Source organism: Drosophila miranda, chromosome XR (assembly GCF_003369915.1).
Source record: "Drosophila miranda strain MSH22 chromosome XR, D.miranda_PacBio2.1, whole genome shotgun sequence".
NCBI lineage: Eukaryota > Metazoa > Arthropoda > Insecta > Diptera > Drosophilidae > Drosophila > Drosophila miranda.
The window spans coordinates 11640773-11662770 of record NC_046674.1 but is presented as its reverse complement, the minus strand read 5'-3'; the positions used below and the strand labels follow the sequence as shown (position 1 = coordinate 11662770).

The 21998-nt window shown below is 49.9% G+C and overlaps 11 protein-coding genes across 11 annotated transcripts in view; 3 read left to right on the top strand and 8 right to left on the bottom strand.

Annotated features, from left to right (window-relative positions):
• Positions 1-1760: 1760 nt before the first annotated feature.
• On the top strand, positions 1761-2444 carry LOC108150985. Its single transcript, XM_017279331.1, has 3 exons — positions 1761-1835; positions 1892-2215; positions 2286-2444. The coding sequence occupies exons 1-3, from the start codon at positions 1761-1763 to the stop codon at positions 2442-2444; spliced, it is 558 nt and encodes a 185-aa protein (XP_017134820.1).
• Positions 2445-4333: 1889 nt separating this feature from the next.
• LOC108165357 lies at positions 4334-4929 on the bottom strand. The gene is made up of 2 exons (XM_017301391.1): positions 4864-4929; positions 4334-4807 (listed from the first exon to the last, which is right to left on the bottom strand). The coding sequence occupies exons 1-2, from the start codon at positions 4927-4929 to the stop codon at positions 4334-4336; spliced, it is 540 nt and encodes a 179-aa protein (XP_017156880.1).
• An 86-nt stretch (positions 4930-5015) lies between these two features.
• On the bottom strand, positions 5016-5642 carry LOC108165358. The gene has a single exon (XM_017301392.1). It carries the CDS (start codon positions 5640-5642, stop codon positions 5016-5018), a length of 627 nt encoding a protein of 208 aa, XP_017156881.1.
• Positions 5643-5796: 154 nt separating this feature from the next.
• On the bottom strand, positions 5797-6258 carry LOC108165359. Its single transcript, XM_017301393.1, has one exon. The coding sequence runs from the start codon at positions 6256-6258 to the stop codon at positions 5797-5799; it is 462 nt and encodes a 153-aa protein (XP_017156882.1).
• Positions 6259-8725: 2467 nt separating this feature from the next.
• On the bottom strand, positions 8726-9187 carry LOC108150986. The gene has a single exon (XM_017279332.1). It carries the CDS (start codon positions 9185-9187, stop codon positions 8726-8728), a length of 462 nt encoding a protein of 153 aa, XP_017134821.1.
• Positions 9188-9516: 329 nt separating this feature from the next.
• Positions 9517-10053, bottom strand: LOC108165360. Its single transcript, XM_017301395.1, has one exon. The coding sequence runs from the start codon at positions 10051-10053 to the stop codon at positions 9517-9519; it is 537 nt and encodes a 178-aa protein (XP_017156884.1).
• Positions 10054-10282: 229 nt separating this feature from the next.
• On the bottom strand, positions 10283-10868 carry LOC108165361. Its single transcript, XM_017301396.1, has 2 exons — positions 10821-10868; positions 10283-10738 (listed from the first exon to the last, which is right to left on the bottom strand). Exons 1-2 carry the CDS (start codon positions 10866-10868, stop codon positions 10283-10285), a joined length of 504 nt encoding a protein of 167 aa, XP_017156885.1.
• A 279-nt stretch (positions 10869-11147) lies between these two features.
• On the bottom strand, positions 11148-11748 carry LOC108165362. The gene is made up of 2 exons (XM_033387646.1): positions 11705-11748; positions 11148-11649 (listed from the first exon to the last, which is right to left on the bottom strand). The coding sequence occupies exons 1-2, from the start codon at positions 11746-11748 to the stop codon at positions 11148-11150; spliced, it is 546 nt and encodes a 181-aa protein (XP_033243537.1).
• A 64-nt stretch (positions 11749-11812) lies between these two features.
• LOC108165363 lies at positions 11813-12834 on the bottom strand. The gene is made up of 2 exons (XM_017301398.2): positions 12406-12834; positions 11813-12351 (listed from the first exon to the last, which is right to left on the bottom strand). The coding sequence occupies exons 1-2, from the start codon at positions 12595-12597 to the stop codon at positions 11878-11880; spliced, it is 666 nt and encodes a 221-aa protein (XP_017156887.2). The 5' UTR covers positions 12598-12834; the 3' UTR covers positions 11813-11877.
• Positions 12835-12842: 8 nt separating this feature from the next.
• LOC108165364 lies at positions 12843-13446 on the top strand. Its single transcript, XM_017301399.1, has 2 exons — positions 12843-12920; positions 12979-13446. Exons 1-2 carry the CDS (start codon positions 12843-12845, stop codon positions 13444-13446), a joined length of 546 nt encoding a protein of 181 aa, XP_017156888.1.
• A 5401-nt stretch (positions 13447-18847) lies between these two features.
• LOC108165365 (putative uncharacterized protein DDB_G0282129) overlaps positions 18848-21998 on the top strand; it is a 57528-nt gene continuing 54377 nt past the window's right edge. Inside the window, exon 1 of the mRNA XM_033387641.1 lies at positions 18848-18933. The gene's annotated coding sequence lies outside the window, so the exon portion shown is untranslated. The remainder of the gene's footprint in view (positions 18934-21998) is intronic.

The window sequence follows — 21998 nt, the reverse complement described above, 5'->3', positions numbered from 1 at the left end:
TTTAATAGCTGTAAAATTACAGCAGTCAAGGATCGCGCCGGATAGGGAGGATAGGGAGGACCCCCCCCTCCCATCATAGTTCGTGGAGAGCAAGCGCTCACCTTTGCCTCGATTGTCGATTGTCGATTGGGGCAAAAGTTTCCTGGACACTTTCCATATGATTTATTAATGTTTAAGCCAATGCAATTTGCCAATCTTTGACAGATTGCGATAAGAGCAGGCACTAGGCACCGTGCACCGAGCACCAGGCACGGGGCACGGGGGCACCGGGCAGAAGAGAGACCCAAAAGACCCTCAAGAGAAAATGGAAACTGTCAAAATGAGGCAAAATCAATGACAGTTGCAATTTGGAAAAGTTTTTGCACCCCATCCATCCCCCACCAACCCCATAACGGGAACGGGGGGAAGCAAGTTCTTGCCTCGGTTTCTGGGTCCTCCGCCTCGATCGTATCGTATGGGGCAATTAGCATTTTGTGGCAATGTTGCAACAATAATTCAGCGAGCCAGCAGGAGTCCCAGACCAAGCCAGACCACGCCAGAGACCAGACCAGAGACCAGTCCAGACCAGGGGAAAAAAAACTCTGCCGAAGACTGAGAGAGAAAAAAATTATTTGATTATCCTGCGGCCATGCGCTGTCACAATTTTGCAGACTTCCCGCCGAGCGTGTCGAGCGAGTGTCCGTCCAGGAGTCGAGGAGTTGAGCAGTCCCTGCGAGGAGGAGCCTCCCAGAGAGAAGTCCTGCTGCAGCAGCACCCTGAAAAGTGCCACATCAGCGAAAGTCTGTTAACTTCCGGTTTATGGTTGCAGCAGCTTATAGAGTCATTTCCGCCTGCTCCTCGTCCGTGTCCTCGTCCGTGTCCGTGTCCGAGTCCTTGCCTGGGTCCTCGTCCTCGTCCAGTTCCCATTCATTCGGCTCAGCCAGGCAGCCGTGCAGCTGGCGGTGCCCGCAGACCATTCTATTAAATCATCATTTCATTCCTAGCCCCTCACCCCTCACCCCTCCCCCCTTCACCCGACCCACTGCTGCTCCTGCACTGCGCTTGCGGTAATTTCTTTCTCATTTTTTGTCTCCTTTTTTTTTTTCGTCGGTTGCAAGTGCTTCCTTTAGATTTATAATTAAGATTTGGTTAGCAGCAAATAGCGGCTCTTTTTGAATTTATGCGGCCTGCTGCCTGCTGCTCTGCTGCCCGTAAAAGCGGTAATTTATCATATTTTTAGCGTCAGTCTCCAACAAATTATATGGGCTGCCGCGTGGGTGGGGGCGGGGGCCCAAAAACTTCTGAACAGTGCAATTTAATTACGCCGAGAGGCCTGGACGGATGGCCAGTACCTGGGAGGGCCAGTGGAGGGCCAGTGGAGGGGCCAGCGGAGGGCCAGTGGAGGGGCAAGCGTAGGGCCATGCGGAGGGCCAGCGGAGGGCCAGCGGAGGGCCAGCGGAGGGCCAGCGGAGGGCCAGCGGAGGGCCAGCGGAGGGCCAGCGGAGGGCCAGCGGAGGGCCAGCGGAGGGCCAGCGGACGGCCAGCGGAGGGCCAGGGGAGGGCCAGCGAAGGGCCAGTGGAGGGCCAGTGGAGGGCCAGTGGAGGGGCTCCAATAACCCAACGAACAGCTGAACGGCAGATCTCCTCCTCTGATAGTTCTGCGTGCAACAGATCTTGATCACGAACGCACTCGAATATTGTAAATGGAATATTGATGATGTTATAATGTCCACTATTTCGGGCACGAATCGAATTCAATCAGCGAACGGGAGGCGTGGACGATGGCTGCGATCTGTAGAGCTCTTGTTGCTGGACTGCTGCTCTGCAGTGCCTGGCGCCTGCTGGAGGGACACAAGGTTCGAATATCCTCCTAAATATCGCCTTGAGAGCCCTCTTTCACGCTGTCTTGCAGTCTCTGAGTTCGCTGCTCTTCCGGAGGATTGTCACCGACTACAACAGCAAATATCTGTCGTACTACGAGGCGTCGGTGAGTGCAGACTATACGACCGTGAATTTTACCCTACATTTCATACGGACCATCACGGTGGATGTGTGGCTGCGGGCCACGTTGGCCCAGCGCGTGTCCAAGAGGGAGAACACCTACCGGAACGTCTTCACCTACAATGTCAATCTGTGCCACATCATGGGCAAGGCCAGGGGCCAGAGCATCATCAATTTCTGGCTGGAAAACGTCATGAGGGACTCCAATATGCCCAAGCAGTGTCCCCTGAAGGAGGTACCAGACTACCAGACTACCCAGACTCGTATGTAGGCTATACAACTCTCGTGACGCCTTGTTCTTGCAGGGAAACTATACCATGCTGAATATTCAATCGGACAAGGAGGCCATACCCCGATTCGTGCGCTCGGGGAGCTTCAGCATCGACTCCAATCTGTACATGAGGGAGTGGCACAACGATAACCTGACAAACACCGTCTTCTATGTGGATATCAGAATGAAGTGAGGCGCCGCAGCCGTCAAATTTGTCACATTAAAACGCAATGAATCATTGAAGAGCTCAAATCTCCACTGGCTAACACAATTTCTCACTTCCAATCGAGTAAATCGTTGCACGTGCATTTCGCATAAATAAATTAATGAGCTCTCCAGCAAGGACACGGACAGAAGGCAGGGATAGGTACAGGGACACGGCCAGGGACATGGACATGGACACCGACACGGACACCGACACAGATTCGAGTACGGAACGTGGCTGCACGCTGCACGCTGCACGCTGCGATTTATGCGAGTGCGGGCAAACTAAGCGCAAAATAATTTAAACACTGTCAATAATAGTTTGGGGACAAAGTATTTTTCCATCGACAAGTTGCTCCTTGGCGCCGTCATCGTTCTCTCCTCTCGACACGTTCGCACGGGCTCCTTGCCCTGCCTTGGCTCGGATTTGCCATCAATTGCACTTCCGTTGCACGAATGATGGGGCAAAGCGCAATTTCTTGTATTTTTGTCGAAGGAATCGAACGAACGAACGCCACGCAGGGCAGGGCCAATGCAACCAGAGCCGGATCCGGAGCTACAATCGGAGTGGGAGTGGGAGTGGGAGTCGGAGCTTCTTTGAAACAAATGGAGGTGGAACTGGGGAATGGAACCAGGAGAAGTGGCATCGTGTACTCAAGGAAATTGCCATCATTATACTTGTCGCAGTTGTCGCACTTTGTGTTAAATAACGTTTAATGTTTGTTTGGCGTGAAATTGATTTACAAAGGGAAACCGACCGGATCGCTGGCATTGGAGAGGGAGAAGGAAAAGTGGAAGTGGAAGTGGAGGGAGACCACTATCATTGGTCTGGCGCTTAAGAGCTTGGCCCTAAGCCCAGAAGAATATGCAGTAAATTGAATCAATTTTCAGGCATTCTGTGGCATCATTTCAAAGGCCTCCCCAATTAGACGCTTCGCTGGGCATTTGAACTAATTAGGCAGAGCCTCACCTGACTTTCACTCACTCGCTCACTGACACACTCTCATTAGTCATCAGACATGTCTGCAGGCGTTGTCAGGAGCAGGAGCAGGAGGAGCAGAAGGAGGAGGAGGAGCAGGAGCAGGAGGTGTTGGGGTCGGTGGGGGATCATCATCATACAACCTATAATTATACCAGCGGGAATCGCAACAAATTGGCGAGCACAAAGGCCTCGGGCAAATCGTGTGGACCGCCCAGAGGGTGGGCGGCGGCAATTAGGAAGCGATAAAGTTAAACGCTACACACACATCCCCCCGCCGCCCCCCTCTACCCCACAGGGGAGCCCAAGGAGGACCAGTCAAATGCAGTTAAAGAAAGCGTCAACAGTTGTCGCCTAATGTATCCTTTTTGTGCCCTGTAATGGCAAGGAGCAAGGCTATATTTGTGGCAGCCAAAACGAAGCGGAATACTGGAGTAGTCGGTATTCTTATGGTCCAGTCTCTAGGTCGCTTTCTGTGTTTCTTTTTTGCTGTGCCTGTGCCTGTGCCCTTTGCTGCATGCGACAGCTGCGATTCCTTGGAAAAGACACAAGGCATACGACGAGGACAATGCGGCTAAATTGAACGTTCCACTCGGAGCATCTTGCACCCGTTCGCCGCATCGATAATCAACGCCATGCCGTGCAACATGTTGCCGCCTTGTACAGGATATTATTATTTCTCGTCATGAAATTGCTGCCAGACGCAGCCCGGAGACAGGGTGGCGCACAGGGTGGCGCAGATGCAGGTAGTAATGATTGCATTCTCGACGGCTGGCGGCAGGAAGTGTCAACATCATTACGGGTATTGCATCGATTATGTTTGAGCTACGACTACAGCCGAGCACTGATTTTTATTGCGTTGATGGTTGATGGAGGATGTTTGGGTGGCGGCGGCGTCTTTAGTTCGACAGGATCGCATCAATCATCAGGGTGAGGGTCTCGTCGTAGGACTTGGTCTTGTACTTCCCGTAGAAGAACTCGAGCTTGCCGCGGTACTCGCCCGGAATGAGGAACCTGTGGGTCATGGCGCTGCCCATGCGCCAGTCGTGCATGTAGTAGTGGCCCATCTGGACGGGGCAGTTGTACATGAAATTGCCGTGCTTCGTCATGTCCTTGAACCAGGACTTGAACAGGCTGTTTTTCACGGTCGAGGTGACGGCACAGACGTCGTTCACCTGGCTGAAGACCGACTGGAAGTTCTTGGCATTCGCCAGCCGCAGCTGGATGTCGAAGTGCACCCTGAAGCCCCTCAGGATGGGCCTGTTGAGGTCCATGTCCATGTTCATCATATTCCTCGAAATGGTCAGCGAGAAGTTCTTGAAGTACTTCGGGTTGTAGCTGCAGTTGCCCGCCAGGAACTCCACACTGCGTTCCTGGAAGAGATTTCGGCTTGAGCAGGGACCCACAAGGGGAATCGGAGGGATCTTACCCCTGCAACGAGCTCCGATTGAAGGCAGAGCAGAATAATCACGGAGTAATGAGGCAATTTGCACATTTCGAAGCCCACGACAAAACGCAAATGAAAAACCGAATGCTTCAGAGCCAATTACGGACATGGGGGGGCCATTTATTTCCAAGTCATTAGCCATTCGATGCCAGATCAGATGATGGCTGATGGATGATGGCCTCGGCCGTGCAGCTCATTATGAAGTCTTCGTCTTTGCCCTTGTACTTGCCGTAGAAGTTGTAGGTCTGCAGGCGGTACGAGCCGCTCGTTATGAACGGCGGCACCAGGCCCTCCCCGAACTGCCAGCCCCTCAGGTAGTAGTGGCCCGCCTTGAGGGGGCACTGGCGCAGGAAGTTGCCGTACTTGAGCATGTTCTTGTACCACTTTTTGAACAGATTCACCTTGGCGGCGTTCACAATGTGGCACACGTCCACGCTGGTGGAGAACAGGCTCTGGAAGCTCTTCGTGTTGCCCACCCGCAGCTGGAAGTCCAGGCGGGCCCGCCAGCCCTTCGGCAGGGGCCGCCGCAGGTTCATCTCCAGAAAGATCTGATCGTTGCGTATGCTGAAGGAGAAGTTGTCGAAGTATTCGCGGTTGAACCGACTTTCCCCAGCGATGAATCGGATGTTGCGATCCTGACGGGACAAAGAGTGAGAAACCCGCTGTGGATGTCCCTGGAAAATACTCACCGCCTCGGCGGAGCGCAGAAACAGACACAGAAACTCCACAAGCTGTAACATACACATCATCTGACGACCCATAGCTCTTTACTAAACCCAGGAATCGGCTTTATGTAAACCGTTGGAGTACCAAATATATTAATTAACTCATGCATTGGGGCCTGACGATCCGATAACACCACTTCCCCCGTCCTCTGTCTGAGAACAGACACATACCGTACTCGTGTGTATTTAATCAGGTGAGCACCGCCTCCACGTAGAACTCCACGAGCGGATTCTCATCGTTCTTCTTAAACCTGCCGTAGAACAACGTCACAGAGATGCGGTAGTCTCCCACGTAGAAGAACGAGGGAATGTAGCTGGCGTCCAGCGTCCAGCCGTGCAGGTAGTAGTAGCCCCTGCCAATGGGGCAGCTGGTGGAGAAGTTTCCCACCTTCAGCATGGAAGTGAACCAGCGACGGTAGAGCGACTCCTGGGCCCCTCTGATCAGGGCACAGTAGTTGATGTCGTGCTGGTAGATGCTCTGGTAGGGCCTGCCCTTGTCCAGGCGGAAGTCGAAGCCCAGGTGGGCCTTCAGGCCCTGCGAAAGGGGGGAGACGATCACCATATCGATCGCCATTTTGCCATTGACGATCTGGACCGTGAAGTTGGAGAATATCTTCGGGTCGAATCTACTGCCGCCCGTCTTGAAGGTCATTCTGCTGGCCTGCAATTGAGTGATGCCTTTTCAGAAGATCCGCCAGATAAACGTGACACACCTACCAGACCACTTAGTTCCGTCAGAGCTGTGAAGCCCACAAGAATCGACACAAGTCTCGGGAAAGGCATCTCTGAATGAGGTCAATCCAAGCTGACGGCAGAAAGCGCAGTATTTGTAATTGCCGAAATTAGAGAACTGGAATGCGCTGCCGGCCCAAGCTGCGTGATCGATTGGAGTGCTCTGATATCGGTAATGGGCCTCGCTGGTTATTCTATCAGGACGGCCGGATCTCTGATCAGTGCCGGATTTCTGGCGATTGTTCTGGTGAACGCACATAAATTCACCAATCATGATTTCCAGAAAAGCACGATACCTATTCTTGATATTACCACTCTTGGCAGTATTGGGACCCAATGGTCGTTTTCACTAAAAAATTTGGTGTTTTCTGGCCTAAGCCTTTCTAAACCTACTGTCCTTTTATTGTTTGTTACCAGCAATGCCCACTGTACTACAGTGTAACCTGTATATAGACGTATATGTACATATGCTCCATCTATCGCATCTCTGTCGCTCTCTCGCTCTCTCGCTCCCTCGCTCTCTCGCTCTGAATTTAGTCTGGAGGGCTAGGTCTTCTTGTCTTCTTCTTCACTTCTTGCACGTCTACAGTTCTTCGATCTGACCACGTCTTGAATCGAGCCAATCATCCCACAGACTCGTCGTCCTCTCCTCGAAACTTTCGAAACATGCCATCTAGACAGGTTAAGAATCGTGGATGTATAAATTTGAGTTCGAAATAGGAGAGTAATCGACGGTATGGGTGTCTTAAAGCGAAACAAATGCCACAAAAGGTTCCGCAACGAACCATTAAAAAGAAACTGGTCTCCGTTTTCTGGGATAACATAAAGGAGGACAAGATTTCTGGAGCCTTCGACTCTAGGAGCTGCTAGGTTCGGCTCACATCGAGTCTGCAATAAAGAATGTCCATCTTTGGGATGAGAATGATCGGACGTTGGCTGCGCTCTACAATTGAATCCATTTGGTAGTACAAGATTGGAAAGACAAGAGGGGCAAGGGCCGCGGCTCTACATTTATACCTGTTAACCAGTCACTATCTCGCTCCATGCCGCCAGATGGCGCGGACTGCACTTGGAAGGAGGGAGGGTTAATGATTTGTTCCTTCTGGCTATAATAATAATTCGATCTAAACCAGATTCGGCAATCTGCTAGATATGGTCATTCTCTATGATTCTGTGTTTCTTGTACTAGTTCTGAGATCTTGTATTTTAAAAATTGTGGAAGCCTTAGATTTCTGTTCTTTGTGGGATACATTTGTAATAAATTTTTAACAGTTGGATAGAATAGGTGTCTGGATACCAAATCTGGTTTTTCCCGCTCTGGTAGTCCCTGAGATCGAGGGGCTCATCGAGACGAACGGACAGACACGGCTATGTCGACTCGGCTTTTGATGCAGATCAGGAATATATATACTCTATGCAGTCGGAATCGCTTCCCTCTGGGTGTTACACACTTCCACTTCCTCCCCAAATCTAATAAATGTACCCCTATACCTATGCCCTATACGGGCATAAAAAGCTCGAAAGCAGTCGCGACGATTGGCTGGACTTGAGGAGAAGCTGGAACGTGTAGAGTTTACACGAAAGGTGTCCAGGGCAGGAGCTCTCCACTAAAGCGGCCGAACTTGTTCGACCAATTGGTTGGGTTCGACGAAAGTCCGACCGTGGATGGCCGTGTTCGAAACAAATGTTTTGTTTGACGGTTCTGTACCTCGGAGCATTATTACTTTTCGCTTGCATTTTTCAAGGTTTACTCTCTGAAAACTATTTCGCTGGCAGTGTTCGTCTAGTTAGTAGGCGAATTGGCTGATGTTCGACGAACCAGCTCGATGGATGCCCTTCGTCCGCACTCGTCTTACGTTCCCTAATAGCGCCCTATGGCAGCGCTCGTGCTCTCTTCCTCTCTCTCTCGCTCTCCCTCTCTGTCTTTCTCTCGCTTACGATCCGCACGGCTGTCGAGCGGCCTAGCACTTTCTTAGATTTACTTACGCTATAAGCCCCGATTTGAACGGCCGTGAACCAACACACAGTGAAATATACGACGATTAGATATAGATATAAATGTATACCACTTGAATTTAATTCTTCTTCTTTGGACCCCTCTCTGGGACAGGTATTACATGCCAGAAACTGAAAAAGGCAACGATTTTCTAGTGGAAAAGGTGTGGATAGTGGATAACTATGGACGAAAAAGGTGAGTTCCATTTGTTGTTTCTTTCGATCTCGTTTTTGGAGTTTTAAATACTCCAAATAATAGCCCAATTCACAACACAAACAAAAATCAGTATAACTATTTATATAAATACTTCGAGCGCATAATATATTAATAAACCCGCGTATTGGGGCCTGACGATCTAATCAAACTAAGCGAAAAAAAACAACTATGAACTTTAGTTCAGGACGGCTTCCACAGAGCATTCCAGCATGGGATTGTCCTCTTTCTTCTTGAACCGGCCGTAGAAGAATCTACCGGAGATCCGGTAGTCGCCTAGATAGAAGAACGAGGGAATGTAGCTGGCGTCCAGCGTCCAGCCGTGCAGGTAGTAGTAGCCCCTGCCAACGGGGCAGCTTGTTGCAAAGTTTCCGAACTTCAGCATGGACGTGAACCAGCGGCGGTAGATCGACTCCTGGGCCCCTCTGATCATGGCACAGTAGTTGATGTCGTGCTGGTAGATGCTCTGGTAGGGCCTGCCCTTGGCCAGCCGGAACTCGAAGCCCAGGTGGGCCTTCAGGCCCTGCTGAATGGTCGAGGCGACGACCATATCCATTAGCAGTTTCGTGTTGATTATCTGCATCGTGAAGTTTGAGAATATCTGCCGGTTGTACCGGCAGTCCCCCGTCTTGAAGGTCATTTTGCTAGCCTGCACAACGCATGGAGAGGATGGTCAGAGGATTCGCCAGGTACAAGCTGAGTGAACTTACCGTTACCAGACCACCTTTGGTTAAAGCCATAAAAACCACAAATAGCGGAACAAGTTTCGGGACAAACATCACTGGATGATGTCAACGGGGGGATTGTCAGTGAGCCGAAAATCTATCACCATCGCAACGAAGTCGATTTAATGGGTCTGTTTTTGGGAACAACGAGATTGATTGATTGATCGGAATACGCCGATATTGGTATTGGTAGTAGAGGAGGTGGTGCTGGTGGTGGTGCTAGTGCGTGCTACTTTATTTAATTCTATTTCATGGAGGCCTCCACAGTGCACTCGAGAAGGAACAGCCGGCCCTTGCTGCGATACTTGCCGTAGTAGACGAGGGCCCGCAGGCGGTAGTCGCCGTTCAGGAGGTACGACGGCACCAGACCCATGTCCACTTGATAGCCCTTGAGGTAGTAGGGTCCCGCCGGGATCGGGCAGTTCTCCATGAAGTTGCTGTTCTTGGCCACGCTGTGGATCCAGCGCCGGAACAGGGACTCCTTTAGGCTCGAGAGCAGCTCGCAGTAGTCGGTGTCGGTCTGGACCAGGCTCTGGAACTTCTTGGCGTTCGTCAGCCGCAGCTGGACGTCTATGTGGCCGCGGAAGCCCGCCTTCAGGCCCTGCGCCAGATATATGTCCGCCGTGATGGTGTTGTTGGCGATCGTGACGTTCAGGGTTCTGAAATACTTGGGGTTCTGCTCACAGTGGAGCCGGCTGAGGCTCACCGCACTGGGCTGGCCGTAAAAGGGGCTGTTAGATCCTGCACTCGGGCCTTCTCCTCCGATGCTTACCTGGGCCATGGGCAGGGCGAGGAGGAAAGCGAGGACGAGTGCTTTCTTGGACATAACTGCTCCCGATTTGAGGCCCCAGTGCAATGGAAAGCGACTTTTATTGTCGGTCAATTTGTGGCCCATCCGATCTGCTAATTGGTTTTAAATTACTCTCGAATTGCGCACTGGGAATCGGTTTATTTATAGACTTTGGTATTTATATAGTCGACTTATCTAGGAGCCCAATTTAGTGCCCAGTCTATGCCGCCCTCATCACCGCATAGATGTCTATGTCGAGGACAAAGTCCTCGTGTCTGGTCTTGTGCTTCCCGTAGAAGAAGTGCGAGAACACGCGGTAATCCCCGGGCATCAGGTAGTGCGGCACCAGCTGCGATTCCAGCTTCCAGTCGTGCAGGAAGTAGCGGCCCGGGGGCACGGGGCAGTTGCTCATGAAGTTGCCGTGCTGGAGGATGCTCTGGAACCAGCTCTTGAACATGCTGGACTTCACCGATGAGACCACGGCGCAGACGTCCAGGACGTAGGCGAAGAGCCGCTGGTAGTTCCTTCTCTTGTCCAGGCTGATTTGCACGTCTATGAGGACCTTGAGGCCCCGCGGAATCGTCCTGGGCGTCACTATGTCCATGTACAGGGTGTTGTTGACGATGGCCAGGGTGAAGTTATTGAAGTGCTTCTCATTAAATGTGCACTTGCCCGTCTGGAAGACAAACGTTGACTGGGCCCACACAGGTCCCTGTTATCCCCGCCGTCTGCCAACACTCCTCCCATCAAATACTCACTGCCTGCGTGGCCACGAGCAGCGTTGTAATGGTGAATAGCTTCAACATTTCCCCGCTAATGACGGCTGCCAAATGAGATGCGATGCATGATTTTCCCTCGACCACTCTTCGAACTGCTTACCAGACTAAATTGATTATAATTGATGCCAATTTATGGCAATGTGGGTCACACATCGCCACACTTTGGGCCCCGAGCGACCGCTCTCTGCAGGAGGACCTCCAAGGCCTGGCCTATTGGCATATTTTTTTTGGCTGCCCTCGTGACGAGGAAGAACACTAGACTTTGCCTTTAACACCCGTTTTATTTGTGATTCAGGGGTTTCGAATCTATGATTTCCTCAGGAGCGCGTAGATGTCCATGTCGAGGGCAATGTCCTCGTGCTTGGTCTTCTGCTTGCCAAAGAAGAAGTGGGCCAACACGCGGTAGTCGCCGGGCATCAGGTAGTGCGGCACCAGCTGCGAGTCCAGCCTCCAGTTGCGGAGGAAGTAGTGGCCCGGGGGCACGGGGCAGTTGGTCATGAAGTTGCCGTGATCGCGCATGCTCTCGAACCAGCTCTTGAACATGCTGGTCCGCACCGAGGAGACAATGCTGCAGGTGTCCAGGATGTGGGCGAAGAGTCGCTGGTAGCTCTTACCCCTGTCGAGGCTGATCTGGACATCGATGAGGACCTTGAGGCCCCGCGGAATCGTCCTGGGCGTCACCATGTCCAGGTCCATGGTGTTGTTGACGATGGCCAGGCTGAAGTTATCAAAGTACTTCTCGTTGAAGCTGCACTTGCCCGTCTGGAAGACAAACGTGGACTGGCCCACACACAGGTCCCCGTTATCCCTGCCGACTATCGTAGATCTGCCCTCCAATACTCACGGCCTGCGTGCTCCCCCACTGGTGGAGGAAGAGCAGCGTTGTAATGGTGAATAAATTCAACATTTCTCTGCCAACGACAACTGTGGAATGAGCCTCGACATATAATTTGCTGGGCGAAGTGCGCGAGCCAGACTAAATTGATTATAATTGAAGGCCACAGAGCTGGTTAATGAAACTGGAGTCACAGGTCGGCTACTTTATTTCCGCGTAGAAGGCGCAGGCCACCACAAAGTCCCTAGTCTTTCGCTTGTCCCTGTACTGGGTCATGTTGAACGTCACCTTGTACTGGCCCGCGTACAGAAACGTGGGAATGAAGAGCGTGTTGTAGTTGTAGTCCTTCAGGAAGTAGTGGTTCGGATGCACGGGGCAGTAGCGCGGGAAGTTGCCGGCCTCGAAGAAGGTGGAAAACCAGCGCTTGAACATGCTTCTCTTCTTCAGGGCCAGTATGCTGCACATGTCCAGCGAGTACTGGAAGATCCTCTTGTATTCCCTGGACTTGGGGACGCCTATGCGGAACTCCAGGTCCATTGTCACGCCCGTGTCCAGGCCGCGCAGCAGGAATGTATCGAAATATACCCTGGAATTCCTCACCACCAACGACACGTTGGAGAGGTAGCTCCGATTGAAGTCGCTGCACACGCTGTCTATCATATTTATTTTCCCCATCTGGAGGGGTGTTCTCTGTAGTACAGGAGTCGTTTAGGGCGTACGCATATTTACCACCTCCGTCGCAGCCAACAACAACCCCACCAAGAGCCCGAAACGTCCGGAGGAGTGAAATTTCATTGATCTTTTCGATATTTTCGTCAAATGCTGACTGAACCCAAAGTCCAAAAGTTCCAGACTCAAACGCCAGACACGTTTAAAATAATCCCACCCAAAATTGAGGCCAGCAATTTGGTTATTGCGCATTTAAGAGGCTGGAGGTGGGTTCCGAAAATTGATTTAAAGCCGACTCGATTCTCTATCGACCAATAGATAACTATTGTCGAGGAAACAGTTATGGGTGGTGGGGGAAGGGAAATTATGATAATGACTAATGCTCATTAGGCCATGGCAGCGATGGCCAATCTATTGCGTTGATTTCGGGCCAAAATTCAGCCCATTGCCGGCCGAGCCACAGCCAAATGGAATTAGTCTCTAGCACAGTGTGAAATATGAATATCCGAAGGTGTTGCCAGCTAATAATTCCCGGCCTGCTCTTGGCCTGGTATCTGCGAGCGGCTCGAGCCACTGTGGGTATACAGCCTTGGGATGGAATTCTAACACCCCCAAATACATCCCTTCTTTTAGAGAAGTTTGCAGATTGAGAGTCACAAGTGCGACTACAATGGGAAGTACATCGAGAGCTTCAATGTGTCGGTCGTGGAGAACCGCATCTCCTGTGAGCTGCTGACCAAAGTGCGGATCCCATCGGCAGTGAAGTTACACATGGGCCTCGAAAGGGGCGCTGGCCCCCTGGGACCCTACAACTCGTTCTTCCAGTACGACATCGATTACTGCAAGACGGTCGGCTCCTATCGCAAGACCCTGTTCCAGAAATGGATCCTCAGCGTGGTCAAAAGCGGAAAGTTTCCCAGGCGCTGCCCCTGGGCGAAGGGCACGTACTCGCTCAGGGACTGGGAGCTGAGCGACGAGCTCATACCGCAATTCATAGTCCCAGGACACTATCGGAGCAAAATTATCACCCATCTGGGGAGCCTGGGCAGACCCACCTACGAAATGCTGGTCGAGTGCGTGATTATTTCGCAGCTGATATGATCGGGGGGCTCTATAATGCTCTGAAAATAAAGAATGGCTCCACTGAAGTGTGACAAGAGCTTCAATTATCTCATTAGCTCGGCCACGGTCGAAAGGCATTGAAATTTCAATCGGGGTTTTGTTGCAGATGCGTGGTTCCCTGGGCTTTAAGCCGCCGCAGCCCCTGACAGACGGAGAGTCAGTCATTCGTGCGGGGCTCATCTCATCCGAAATGCAGTCAACGTGTCTATGTTTATCCAGCGTGTGGTCTCCTTCCACCTTGCAGCTCCTTCCCGGGGCGTTTATGTGCACGAACCACTGCAGAAAACAATTGCACGTAATTCTGCTTACGCCGTAACATTGCAACAATGCCACGGAACGGCTTGGATAAAAAACAAAAAAACAAAAAAACAAAACCTGCCTTGCCGTTTGTTAGAGCTCTCTGTTTTTCTGTATTTTTTTGCCAGCAGTACTGCCCTGCCGCCTTCCTGCGGTTGCGACAGTCTGATGGCCAGACAGAGTGACAAACAGTCGGACAGACGGACAGACGGAGGGAGTGACAGACGGATAGACTGACTGACTGACAGACAGACAGTGGAGCTGTCAGACGTCGACCTATGCGCTTAATCAGAATCGGGTCTGTCGAAACTAAGGCGCCATTTTCAATTGTCCAACGTTGTCTGGGCCTAAATCCGAGTTGCCGGGTTCCCGGGCTCCCGGGTTGCCGGGTTCCCCGTTTACCAACTACCAGTTCCTGGTGTTGGCCAAATAAATGTCTTGCCTTCTTTCTTCTTTTGTTTCTCTGTTTGTCCCTCTTTCGGCTTTCACTCCGTGACTGCCGGCCGCCTGACTGCGTGGCCTTCCTTCTGGTGGCAGCCTTCGTGACTGCCTTCCTGCCTGCCAGTGTGTGTGTGTGCCCTGTGTGTGTGCCTGCATATTGCATTTATTTACATAGGCCTGGTCTGACTTTTGATTTTAAGCTCTTTGGCTCTGTTCGCTCTTCTAACTCAATTCCCTTTTCGAGGCCTTAGCCCTTGCAGCTGTCCCGGCGCCAGGTACACCTACTTCTACCTCTCTATGGGCATGTGTATGTGTATGTGTGTATGTATTGCGTATGTGTTGTGTATCCGTCGGTGTGTGGTTGAGTGTGGCTTTATGTATTTGCGGATGCATTTACGTGCTCTGCCTCCGCCTCTGTCTCTAGCCCGTTCTGGGTCTGTGTGGGTCTCCTGTGCAGGGATGCTCTCTCGGGTCCGTGACCATCACCACAGACGTGATGTGTGACTTTTGTTGCTTGAAGTTTCCGGATTATGTGGGCTGTGCCGACTGAAGTGCAGCTTGTTCTTTAATGCTTTAGAAAGTACTCTACTCGGGCTTTTCCCTGCTCTAATGACATGCTGGCGAGAAGACTGCTCATTATGGTGGGGGCGGGGGGGAGGGATTAAAGAGCGTGACGATACCCAGAAAATGGTTCGTATCGTATCGTATCCCTTCTGGAAACTTTAATCTCAATCGACATAAGGGTCGAGAGATCTCTTTGGGATCCCACAATCTCCACGACTATCCTTCCGCGTTTTTCCCACTGATTGCCTTCAGACTGGCAAAAAATATATGGGGGAAAATGCCTCGTCAACGATTTCGACCGCATTTCTGATTTGGCCAGACAATATTGCTCCTCCTCGTTTCGTTCCTCTTCGGTGGCACTCCAATTTGAAACGGCAATCAAAAGTGCAACGGAGGAAGACAATTTTCACACTTGGCATGAAAGAAATATATATTTTGCTTGGCAAATATGCTGACCCCTCAGAGCAAACAAGCAGCAGGCTGGAGAGAGCAGTGGCAGTGGCAGCAATGGCAGTGGCACTCGTGCGAGGCGAAGGAAAACGTCATCATAAATGCCCCGAAATGGTTGCCAGAAGCCAGAAGATAGAAGACAGAAGAAGGCAGCCGCAACAGTGCAGCCAGGAGCAGCAATCAGAGGCGCCTGGAAATATGCAATGCGAAAAATCAACAGAACGAGGAACGACCCCAATTACCCTCGTTTCGGCTCATGCCAATGGTGAAGGGAGCGAAAAATCCCTGCATATTTACAGGCGTTTGCATGAAAATTTGTCACCTAGCAGAGCAAACACCTCCAAATGGCTCTCTCTGTGTGTGACTGTGTGCCTGTGTGTGTCTGTGTGTTGGTGTGGCATGTAATCGAGCCTACATCTGTAGATATGCATTGCCTGTGCAACAAGAAGCCCCACAGTAATCGACACTTGGGCGAGGCAAACAGTTTGCCGAGCGAGCCTTGCCCTCGTTCTCGTGTCCGTGCGGCACTTCGTTGCCGTTCGGTGCGTTTGCGCCTACTGCCATGCAATTGTAGGGGCAAGGATGCACGGCTCGCCTGGAAATGAGCAGGCCCCCGATTGGTCGACGCCCGGCGTGGTCATAAAGTTTTCATGGCCGGACGGGATTGGTCCGGCAGCCGAGCACAGGGGCGGCTCCGAGTGCGCATGAGCGGGGAGCGAGAGCGGGGCCAGGATGCGCTCAGCAAATAGTAGGAGCGCCCCGCACTATGCTACAGTATTGTGTCACTTTTTGGACTATTTTCCACCGCCACGAGGGTTCGGCTCGTCCTGTCGACTGGCGATTAAAGCTTTGCCTTGCGTTTTGCGCTTTGCGCGTGGTGAAAATCGGCTCGGGGAAGCACCGCTCTCGAGTGGTGGTGGTTTTTCCACCCATGCACATTTTTATGTGCCAACTAATTGCATTGGAATGTTCCTGTCCGCCGTCCTGTATGTCCCGCACATCCTGCATGTCCTGTATTTGCATGCGCTCTTCGAATGTTTGACATTGATTGCATTTACAATTTGTATCAATGGGGCAGCATTCGATTCGAAAATTCGATTATTGAGAGCTTATGAATTCTTATGGAATTTTTGTCTTTATTCTCAAGGCAAATATATATTGCCTGGTCGGGGACTGGATACATCCCATAGATAGAGTCAAAGTCGCAGATTAAGAAGATCTCCCATTCTCGAACTACGATCAAGATTTCGCTATTCAATTGGTTTGTTGCCCTGAAAGGGTTTTCCATTCAATTACAATTACTTTAGCCTTCATTTTCCATTCGAATGTTTCCACCCCAAGTAATACCCTTGGGCCCCCAGCTTTTGTGGAGACTTTCGTATCCGTCTCGCTCTTGTTATGGCTTTCTCTCTCTTTCCCACTTAATTTACTTCGAACTCTACACGCAATTCGCCGCAATTCGCCTTGGCGGCAAAAGCTTTCATGCACTGCAAGAAAATGTTTATTAAGAGTCAGCTGGGAGAGAGCTTTTCCTTGTTTTCTTTTTCCGTTTTCAAAACAGAAACAAAAACTTGTTTTATACAACAACAAAAATCTTAAGTGCAAAAGATAACCTAGGCCAGTAGGGTAGGCCCCAAAGCAGGACATTTAGCTTGTGCCTTTTATTATGAATAATTTCTCTTTTAACTCCACCTCAAATTTGGCTTTGAAATAATTGCAATCAGTGCAACAATACTTTGCGTTTTCGTGCTAGCAGCTGATGCAGGCCGATTAAGCTATCGATACATCGGGATAAAATCCCTGTAACACATAATAGGGGGTTCTGTGCGCTTAACAACACCAAATTGTGCCCTTAACAACACTGAATTATGCGCTTAACAGCACTAAATTTTGCCTTAACAACACTGAATTGTGCGCTTAACAGCACTAAATTGTGCCCTTAACAACACTAAATTGTGCGCTTAACAACACTAAATTGTGCCCTTAACAACACTAAATTGTGCGCTTAACAACACTTAATTGTGCCCTTAACAGCACTAAATTGTGCCCTTAACTACACTAAATTGTGCGCTAACAACACTAAATTGTGCCCTTAACAACACTAAATTGTGCGCTTAACAACACTAAACTGTGCGCCTAAGAGAATATCCAACGCTTTGGCTCAAAACGCAAAAGAAGGTGAAAACCGGAGCCCGCCTGTTTCAGTGCATTGGCAAAAGCTATCTCGATTACTGCGTGGCGTGTAGAGATTCACTTGTTGCCATGCCTGGCGTTTGAGGCGAATTCGTCGACGGGCAACATGTTCGAGAGCGGCAGGGCCCAACACAAATGCTGTTGCATACTTTTGGGGCTGGTTTTCCTACCGAAAATTCACACATAAATCAACGAAAACAAGCCACGAAATTCAAGAAAAATGTATTTGAATATTAAGACCTTTCAATTGTTGGCCAGCTTACAGGATTTTCTGCCCCGTTGTTATTCCTTGGACTGCCTGGGACCTTCATTACTGGAGGAGCCCCATCGTCGGTTCCTGGCAATCGTCGATTCGTACCTCGTTTCGCATTTGCCGAGATTTGCTTTGCTTTTGGCCAAAATACAGACAAGACATGTTGGCAGTGGCTGCTCTCCTTATTTGCCGGCTAAAAGGCTTCGGTTGTTGCCAGCACCTCGGGTGGCGTAATCGTCGTCGTCGCCGTCGTCGTCGTCGACGACAGCTTCGTCCTTGTCGTAGTCGTCGTTTCCGGCGCCTCGTCGGCTGCCGCAAGGACTCGTGCAGTTGGCTAGGTTCGTGCTCGTTGCACAATTCGCCAGAGGATGGCCAAGCATCAGATTTTTTTCGGAATGCGTTAAGGATCAGTTTTGCGCGAATTACGGTTACGAAAGGTTGCTGACGACAAAGGGCCGGCGTCCAAAACAAACATTTTCCCAGTGCCAGTGCTCTCTACCAGAGCCCGTTCTCTTCACTGTGTGTCCAAGTGTTTTTTTTTGTCGTGACATTGAAGCGATTTTTTTTTTCTGATTTGCCCCGAAGAATATTCTGAAAACACACCCACATATCGCCTTGGGAACTGACCTACGACAAGGCACTTTAAGAACGTAACTGACCTAAGTCACAAGGAAAAAGAATCGAGCCCGACAACACTCGAAATACAAGAAACTTTTGCACATTTACGAGCCCGTTTACGAGTAGAGTGAATAGTTTTTAGAGAGATTAATATAGGAATAGGAGTAGGACTAGGACTAGGCATAGGCATAGGAGTAGAGACTCTTTCTTTGAATTATCATATCAGTTGCAATCGCACAGAGATCAAACATCGAGAGAAGCCAGAAGCCAGAAGAAGCAAAGGCAAAGTAAACCCCAATCGATTCGATCATTTCTGAACATCGCTCGCTTAAACGTTGAATGGTTGTGAACTGTAGTAAGCAAATAGTGAATTAGCAGCATATAATCTTCGTATACCTATCTATCCCATAGAGCATAAAGCGTAGAGCATAGTAAGCTAAGACCTAGCCCAGTCCATAGATCAGATCCCTTGAGGAACTGTGTTGCCCAGGGAAGATATAGTAGTACTGTAGTTTTCAATTGTCGGTGTCCTACGAAAATAGTGCCCACACGAACTGTAACTTTGTGTGAGTTTATTTTATTGTTTGAAAAATGTGAAAGAAATACGATCGAACATCGAAACACGCAGAGCTCTCTTGAGTCCATAAATGGTAAGCGAAAAATCACCTCTAAATCAAACTAAGACCGATCCCTGTGAGATGCCCCCTTGGTTAACATGTTACAGAGGACCCCCCAGCCCTACTATAAAAACAGATTGCCACAACGGGGCAGCGGCCATTGTAATCATTGTCCATCAGTCTCTATCGCGATGCGGCAGTTTGGGGCTTTGATATTGATTTTCTTGCCGCCTATTCGGCACTTCAGATTCAATTAAAATTTTCGGGTCTAAAATTGCTTTTTGCCAGTCGCTGGTCAAGTGCAACATCGGCAGATTTTCCCAGTCAGCGGAGCGACAGTCAGCAGGGCTGGTGGAGAGCCTTGCGACAGTTGCTAAACAAACGTCAATCCAAGCAATTTCAGAGTTGAATGCGTTGCATTCGACGGGGAGGAGTGGCTGGCAGTGCGTTGTGCAGTGCAGTGCAGTGCATTGCGGAGAAGTGATTTTTGCATTGATCCGAGCCCAAATCTCAATCCTGTGAATCCCAAAATCTGTGTGAAGTGAATTGCATAAATGTGCAAGCTGTTCAAGTGATTTCGAGTGAAAGGCAATGGCAGAGGCAGAGGGCAGAGGCAAAGGGCAGAGGCAACGGCAAAGGCTCATCTGAACGATACGAGACGATGCGATATGTCTGGCTTCCGGCTCTGCAGAGCTCTTTCGTTCGGGGTGTTGCTGTTGCTGCTCCGTTTATCCGCCTGTTGTGCTATTTTGTTGCATACTTTGCTGCGTCATTAAACCAATTGACGAGCAGGAGATCGGTGTGGAGTGCAGAGTGCGGAGTGCAGACGTGTTTATCATGGCGAAAATCATTCGGATATTTCATGTAATGCCCGGCGAGTGGCACTTTTGATTAGGCCGTCGAAAGTGTATTAAAAACCGATTACCATCTGGCTTTAACTCTTCTTTAATGCAGTGATTTTTTCTGCTAGGGGGGTAGCCGGTTTCAGAACAAAACGGTTTCATTAAAGGCCGCAGCGCAGCCAGTGGAAAAGTACACACAAAAGCAGTCGAACACAAAACGTTGACAAAAAGCATAAAACACACACAAAATGAAAATGATGCAACATGCAAAGAGCGGGCAAAAAAGAGTCAAGGAAATAGCTACAATGTTGGTAAAAAAACCTGCGGACATGCTGGACTGCCCCACCGACAGACAGAGAGAGAGACAGAGAGACAGTCGGACGGACAGAGAGACAGTCGGACAGAAAGACCATACAAATAAATACGCAGTCAAAGGCAATCAACGTCGGGGCCCCGACAGGTCCCTCTCCCCCTTCCTTCTGCCAGGCTCGCAACTGTTCCCAGCCGATATTTGATTTGAAAACATTCCGGAAAACGCTGCCGGAGTGCTGCCGTTGTCCCTACTATGTATTTTGGAAAGCTCGTCAGCGGCACTTGGCTGCAAGGATCGCTGCAAACAAATAAAAAGCGCCAGCCATTGGCAGCCCAACAATTACGATTCGATGCCAACATTTTGGCCATTCTGGCCATTCCGGCTGTGCTTCTGTTTTCCGGTTCTCTTTTCTTGTCCACCGCTTTGTCACTTGATGTTTTAATTTGAAGGCAGGCGGCATTTAGTATTTTTGAAAGGGGAACCACAGCAAAATCCCAGACAGAATTTCTAAACGCCTGTATAGCCACTCACTTGATGTTTTTATTAGAAGCCACGTCTGGGAGGTCTATAGTTTATAGTTTGTCCATTCGTAGATCCAGTTTTGAGTGCAGATCGGTGCAAAAATACCCTACAGAAGGGAGTGGAGTGTTGCCCCTCGCCTGGGCGGGGAATGCCTGGAGAATAAGTGAAGGAAAGTCCAACTGTAGCCGGGACGCATGCACATATGCTTAAACCATCCATTCCCTACTGGGTTTTCCTTCTTTTTTTTTATAGCCATAAAGCTTTCCCGACCCACCCCCAGACCCAGACCCAGACCCAGAGCCAGACACAATTTATGCTTCCCAAATCGAAATAGATGCTCCACCCACCGGAGGTGAGTCATGGATTGCACTGTTCTCGTCCGACAATTAACACAGAGCAAAGAAAAAAACACACGCCTTTGCTTCTGGTCAGGATCCCGAACAAGGGTCTGTTTCGGTTGGATGGATGCCATGCCCCCGAAGGCTGGGGCTTTGAGCGTCTGCAGCCGTATAAAGTTTAATGAGCCGCAATTAATCGTACATGACAACACTATAAAAACGTTTACGAAAAATTATGTCCTGTTTTTTTTTGTTGGGCCAGCTCGCCTCTTGGGATGTCTGTAATTGCTGGTGTCTTTTGTTGAGGATGTGCTCACCGTGAAGAGAGAGCCACTGAATCCCGAGTGAAGCGAGAACTTTATTTGTATTCCCTTTACAGCCCCTGGACTCCAGGAAGTGGAGTGTGGCGCGTTTTAGGGGGCAGGATTCCCATTCCCATATGCAGCCCCCTCGATCAATTTGTCATTGCAATTGCCTTTCCTAATTAACAATTTAAATAAATCGCACGGCGTTGCCAGCTTTTCCGTCGAACCAAAATGTTGCAAAGTGAATGCAATTTAATTGGAAATTTAATTGCTTTTGTGGTTGGAATGTGACATGAGCGCCCAGCTTTTTCTACCTGTGCATGGGCGCCTCTTTACTCTCCATCCTCCACGTGGATTTTTTACCGCCGTTGAGGCTCTTAATTTAGACGTGTCCATTGCTGTCCATTGCTGTCCATTGCTGTCGCTTGGCTTTTGTTGTTTTAATTATTTGCGGTTATATTTATTTAAATATTTACCAATTCAATTAGGGTGACAGTTTTTGTGCCTGCCCCCAGCGAATGGCCCAGCGACTGGCCCAGCGTTGTTGCATGCCACATATCATCATAATGGAGCTTTCTCTGGGATTGAGCTGCTTTGAAGCGGGCCCCACAAATAATTTCAATTAATATAATGTCATATCTGACAAATAGTATCTGCAGACATCGCTCCCAGAGATCTGTGGGGGGTGGTGGGGGGGCGGTGGCAAAACCTTGCAGACAGTTTGAGCTTTTCTTTTTCTATCTTTCTCTTTGGAAGGTAGTTTTTCTTTTGGCTGGCT

What these genes read in the sequence shown, in the direction of transcription:
- LOC108165362 (XM_033387646.1), bottom strand. Translation starts at nt 11,748, where the DNA reads ATGTTGAATTTATTCACCATTACAACGCTGCTCTTCCTCCACCA. An exon ending in ACGCTGCTCTTCCTCCACCA is followed by an intron (nt 11,650 to 11,704) that starts GTGGGGGAGCAC and finishes GATAGTCGGCAG; the next exon opens with GGATAACGGGGACCTGTGTG.
- LOC108165363 (XM_017301398.2), bottom strand. Translation starts at nt 12,597, where the DNA reads ATGCGCAATAACCAAATTGCTGGCCTCAATTTTGGGTGGGATTATTTT. An exon ending in TGTTGGCTGCGACGGAGGTG is followed by an intron (nt 12,352 to 12,405) that starts GTAAATATGCGT and finishes ACACCCCTCCAG; the next exon opens with ATGGGGAAAATAAATATGAT.
- LOC108165361 (XM_017301396.1), bottom strand. Translation starts at nt 10,868, where the DNA reads ATGTTGAAGCTATTCACCATTACAACGCTGCTCGTGGCCACGCAGGCA. An exon ending in TGCTCGTGGCCACGCAGGCA is followed by an intron (nt 10,739 to 10,820) that starts GTGAGTATTTGA and finishes TTTGTCTTCCAG; the next exon opens with ACGGGCAAGTGCACATTTAA.
- LOC108165358 (XM_017301392.1), bottom strand. Translation starts at nt 5,642, where the DNA reads ATGGGTCGTCAGATGATGTGTATGTTACAGCTTGTGGAGTTTCTGTGT.
- LOC108150985 (XM_017279331.1), top strand. Translation starts at nt 1,761, where the DNA reads ATGGCTGCGATCTGTAGAGCTCTTGTTGCTGGACTGCTGCTCTGCAGT. An exon ending in GCCTGCTGGAGGGACACAAG is followed by an intron (nt 1,836 to 1,891) that starts GTTCGAATATCC and finishes GCTGTCTTGCAG; the next exon opens with TCTCTGAGTTCGCTGCTCTT. An exon ending in AGCAGTGTCCCCTGAAGGAG is followed by an intron (nt 2,216 to 2,285) that starts GTACCAGACTAC and finishes TTGTTCTTGCAG; the next exon opens with GGAAACTATACCATGCTGAA.
- LOC108165360 (XM_017301395.1), bottom strand. Translation starts at nt 10,053, where the DNA reads ATGGCCCAGGTAAGCATCGGAGGAGAAGGCCCGAGTGCAGGATCTAAC.
- LOC108165359 (XM_017301393.1), bottom strand. Translation starts at nt 6,258, where the DNA reads ATGACCTTCAAGACGGGCGGCAGTAGATTCGACCCGAAGATATTCTCC.
- LOC108165364 (XM_017301399.1), top strand. Translation starts at nt 12,843, where the DNA reads ATGAATATCCGAAGGTGTTGCCAGCTAATAATTCCCGGCCTGCTCTTG. An exon ending in TGCGAGCGGCTCGAGCCACT is followed by an intron (nt 12,921 to 12,978) that starts GTGGGTATACAG and finishes CCCTTCTTTTAG; the next exon opens with AGAAGTTTGCAGATTGAGAG.
- LOC108150986 (XM_017279332.1), bottom strand. Translation starts at nt 9,187, where the DNA reads ATGACCTTCAAGACGGGGGACTGCCGGTACAACCGGCAGATATTCTCA.
- LOC108165357 (XM_017301391.1), bottom strand. Translation starts at nt 4,929, where the DNA reads ATGTGCAAATTGCCTCATTACTCCGTGATTATTCTGCTCTGCCTTCAA. An exon ending in AATCGGAGCTCGTTGCAGGG is followed by an intron (nt 4,808 to 4,863) that starts GTAAGATCCCTC and finishes AATCTCTTCCAG; the next exon opens with GAACGCAGTGTGGAGTTCCT.